At 29.6% G+C, this 4,880-nt stretch overlaps 1 protein-coding gene across 1 annotated transcript; it reads left to right on the forward strand.

Annotated features, from left to right (window-relative positions):
• The first annotated feature begins 1,048 nt into the window (after positions 1 to 1,048).
• LOC145056165 (uncharacterized) lies at positions 1,049 to 2,982 on the forward strand. Its single transcript, XM_079004187.1, has 4 exons — positions 1,049 to 1,206; positions 1,741 to 1,831; positions 1,912 to 2,403; positions 2,494 to 2,982. Exons 1-4 carry the CDS (start codon positions 1,049 to 1,051, stop codon positions 2,980 to 2,982), a joined length of 1,230 nt encoding a protein of 409 aa, XP_078860313.1.
• The last annotated feature ends 1,898 nt before the right edge of the window (positions 2,983 to 4,880 follow it).

Raw genomic sequence — 4,880 nt, forward strand, 5'->3', positions numbered from 1 at the left:
TATTGCATGCTTTAATATGAATGAAACAATATGAATGAAACGGGTGCTTTCCAAAAATATGAAAATTCCGCATAATTGATAACTTTGAAAAATAAGATAAAAGTTTAGAATAAATACAAAATCTACTTCAATCTGATCGAATAAGGCTGAAGCAACTACTTCCACCCAATCGGAAATAAAAGATACATATTCTTGAATGATGAATAATGAACAATTCGTTGTGATTTCTTCTCATTCAATTTGGAACAATTCTTTGATCATGAATCAAATATACAATGAATAAGGAAAAGTTGCAAATACTGATTGTGATTTATATGAAAAGATTAAAACAACTCTTGAAACTTTGAAAGAAATATACTTGAATTAAATTTATCTATAGTGTGCCGGCAAAGTGGAAAATTCCAATTGTAGTCGTATATTACTAACGGACACCGGTATATTATTTATAAGTTTTTAATTGGGTTAGACCTTAATAACTTTTTATATATAACCTATAAACAGCATATCATTAATTAGTAGAATATAATTTTATTAGGTTCCCCATAAAAACATATCAATTAACAAAAAAGAGAAACCAAACTGTCGGTTTTAAAAAGGGTAGTTGCTAAATAAACAACCCATATACACTCTATTTTAAAAGTCAAACTATTTTTTCTTAAAAAACACCCTATTTAATAGCTGTATAGCTGTATTGGTACATAAAAAGCTCAAACATAAAAAAGTTGTGTCTCACGTCTTGTAAATTGTATTTACGTCATGTAAATTGTATTTATAATAAAGAGATTACATTAATATCAATTTACCTAATAACAACTTATGTTTTATTATAAAAAAGATAGGTTAACATTAATCTAACCATCTAATACAATTTAGGTAAAATTTTTAATTTTGTTTATTATTTCAGGATTTAAAATATTATTTTGGTTGTTAAAGTCCAACCACCGTCATCATTGCCGACGACTAGCAGCACCGCCGCCGGAAAAATGTAAAACATCGAGAGAGAGAGAGAGAGAGAGAGAGAGAGAGATGGAGAAACAGAGACAGATCGATGGAGAAACAACACCGCTGCCGTGAACGAGTTATTGTAATCATGACCGACGGCAAGCATCACTGCCGCCGGAGGCATCGTCTCGATCTCCGGTGCCGGAAAAGAGAAAACGTGGAAAGAGACAGATCGATGGAGAAACAGATAGGGAGAGGTTCATGGTGGTGACGATGCTCTGGTTGCATGGACTCTTCGTCGGAGGTCTGATGTCGGCGATTCTCCGGTGGCATCGAGTCGTCGGCGGCTGCTATGCTCCAGCAGATGGGGGACAGCGGGGACGACTGTTGCTCTTTCACAGCACTTAAAATATGTGGTTTTAGGGTTTTGTATTTTAATTGTAAAATGGGCTAAATGGGCTGAGCATCGGATAATTGGCCTAAAACATTCTAAGTGGGCTAACCTTTAAGTGGTTTGACCATTTAAAATATGATAAATCATTTTTTAAAATAAATCAGTTTTTTTTTATTTTTTAAATATCAGCTTTTTTAAAAAAAATATCCGTTTTTTAAACTAAATGGATTGTTGCTTTTTGTTTTTTTAAAATAAATTAGTTATTTAGACAAGTAGACATTAGACATTGACGTTGATTTTGATTTTTAAAAGTTAATCAACTTTTAAAAACATATATGTTTATTTTTAATTAGTTATTTTATATTATTTTAGTTTTTTAACAATTTTTTTTGTTATGTTCATAGCTTTATTGAAAAGATGACGAATTTTTACGGGGAAAACTCAAATGAAGGCAACGAGTTCTTTATGGGGATGTCACCATTTTTTACCGAACGGGTATAATACTTATCATGATATTAATTTTTTAAATCATTGTAAAGTTCACTAGTTATTAACATATATTATTTGAATTTTAGGTGTTCGATTCTCTAAATGAGTTGATGGGATGGATACAAAACAAAGCATTTTCTCTTGGTTATGTTATCGTTAGAAGAAGATCAAAGAAAAATGAAAATGGTGTGGTGTCTTATGTCACACTTATTTGTGATCGTGGTGGTGAATACAAAATTAAAGCAACAAGTAAAAATCCCGGCACCAAAAAAATCAATTGTCCATTTAAATTGGTTGGTTCGTATATAAAACAATTTGATGGTTGGACATTAAGGGTGAAATGTGATCAACAAAACAATCCACCTGCACAACATATGGAAGGACATGCTTATGCTAGGCGGTTGAAAGAAAACGAAAAAAAGTTGGTGGCTGACTTGACAAGTCAGAATGTTGAACCACGCAACATACTCTCGATACTAAAAGAGCATGATGAGAATAATGTTTCTATACTCAAAACCATATACAATGCACAGTACAAGCTTCGCTCGTCCCAAAATGATGGAAAAACTCCGATGCAGGTATAATATTTCAACAAGTATATTTTACATATAATTTATATACCGAATTTTTATTAATTAACAATATTTGTTTGTCTTGGGTATGGAGAGAATGATTGGCTCTATGTTCGACGTCAACTACTAGACGAGTTATTGACTTCGTACGATGCATATGCTAGAGTTTTCACTGATGGAATCGGTGAACTATATACTTCGTTGAATTTCTTACAATCGCTGGCACCTAAAAGATACTGGTTACTTATGCCTGAAACAGGTATCCTCATTGCCAACAGATTTGGTGTAGTCCTTACTTTTTTAACCAACAGATTTGGCTCTCTCACTTTCTTTCCTCTTTGGAAAGGCCCAGAAGAATTTTTGTACCATCGCGTTATTACGATTTCACTTGTATATGGTAATCATTATGTAATGGTACAATTAGGAGGAGATAGCCTGTTGCCTACCATTTCAGCTTTTTGGATCCGCCACAGAGCCCCATGTGCAGCTGGATGGGAAACTATGTTCATGTCACGTCTAGAACTCTATAGACAGCTGAAACCTTACAATCCCGAATCACCTTTTATAACTATAGAGGATTGTTAGAGGGTATTAATTTTCTCTTGAATTATACATTTATGTATTCATGAAGGATTGCTAATGCTATTGTTTTTTGCATCATATTTTTGTTTTTATGTATTCATTTATATTTAATTATTAAATAATATACAAATATATATACGTTATTAATCTATATTAATTAAAAATAAATAATTAATCATTTATAATTAAAAATAAATAATTAATCATTTATATATATATATATATATATATATATATATATATATATATATATATATATTTAATTACTCCAAAAAAAATATTAATATTCAAGCATACAATGAAAAAGAAAATAAATAAAAAGTAAAGAAATTAAAGAAAAACAAAAAGTTGGGTATACAAACTTCAATGTAAAAAAGCATTGTTGACTTTTTTTTATTAGGATGTTTTTTTAGTATAGGTTGTGTTTCTAGTAAATGAGGGTGTTTATTTAGCCATTCCTTTTAAAAAGGGTTTGGTTATGATGAGCTAGTTGAAACCATTAAATCTGTTTGGGTTCGGATTTTCCGGTTATTATTCTCATCCCTAGACAAAAAGGTATATTACATGAGGTTGAAAAAAAAAACATATCTTTTAACCCAAAATCATGCCATGATAAAATATATACTAATAACAAATGGTGATTGTCATTTATCCTTTTTTTAATCTTGAAACAAAATTTTAATTTTTTCAACACACAAAAACCAAATTATGCGATTATAAAAACCAATTTTTTAATTTAGTTTTTCAACACAAGAAAACATGAAATATAATCGTAAAAGTGTTTTTCTGCCTAAAACATAACATATTCTTATTTTACCAAAAAAAAAACAAAAAAACAAAAAAAAAAAAAAAAAAAACAAACCTACAACGTATTATTTTAACCCCAACAAAAAGATACTTTTATTTCTAACTTAATATAGGCCTTCAAAGACATCTACTCCACGCGTGAAAAGAAATTATACATGGTTGCTGCATCGCAGATGTACATTACTAGAGTGGTAAGAGAGTGACCATGGTTAGAGTGTATAAACACGTGGATTTGGATTGTTGTTGCTTATTTGTTAACTTTTTAATATGTTTGCTATTGATGTTTCCTTAATGTTGCATCTATTGCATATCAAGAATTTAAACAAATGAAGCCTATATGGAAAGATTATTCCAAACATTGGTGTTCATCGAAAGATCATTCCAATCAATAAAGCTTTGGCAAGACAATTCCAACACTGGTGTTCACGGAAAGACTATGTGGTGCCTTCGAAAACAAATTAATCATTTAAAAGAAATTCAAAATGAAACTAACAAAAGTATTATTTAATTTTCACAAATACACAAAAATTATGATTTTTAAAAGAAATCCATGAACGAACACTAAAAAGGCGAATTTTGAAACTTAGGTTATATAAAGGTTTCTAAGAAAACACACATAAATAAGTAAATAATGTGTAATTGTAATGATACATGAAGTGTGAAAAAACAACAAACTTTTGTTTATCATCCTAAAGATTAACACATTTAGTTTTTTTTCGTAAAAACAATGTATTTTTCTGTTTAAACTAATAAAACAACACATTGTTATTTTTTTAATTAAAACATTATTATTATTATTATTATTATTATTATTATTATTATTATTATTTAACCTATGTGACCAACACAATCTTTTTATAACCAAAAAAGCAAGTTCAATTTTTTTATCCGAGATAACAATATAATTTTTTTTAACATCAAAAACCTGCTTACTTTTATTTTTTTACACAAAACCAAAATATATTTTTCATTTTAACCATAACCAGAGGGGAATCATGCACGGCTTTGGCACTATGTTCGTTTTTTTCTCTTGTCAGCAAAAACCTCCTCTGATAAAAGTCAAAACATTAGTCAACAGAAGGTTCTAGAATTGT

This window comes from Lactuca serriola, chromosome 1 (assembly GCF_051521515.1).
Source record: "Lactuca serriola cultivar US96UC23 chromosome 1, Lser_US96UC23_V15, whole genome shotgun sequence".
Classification (NCBI taxonomy): Eukaryota; Viridiplantae; Streptophyta; class Magnoliopsida; order Asterales; family Asteraceae; genus Lactuca; species Lactuca serriola.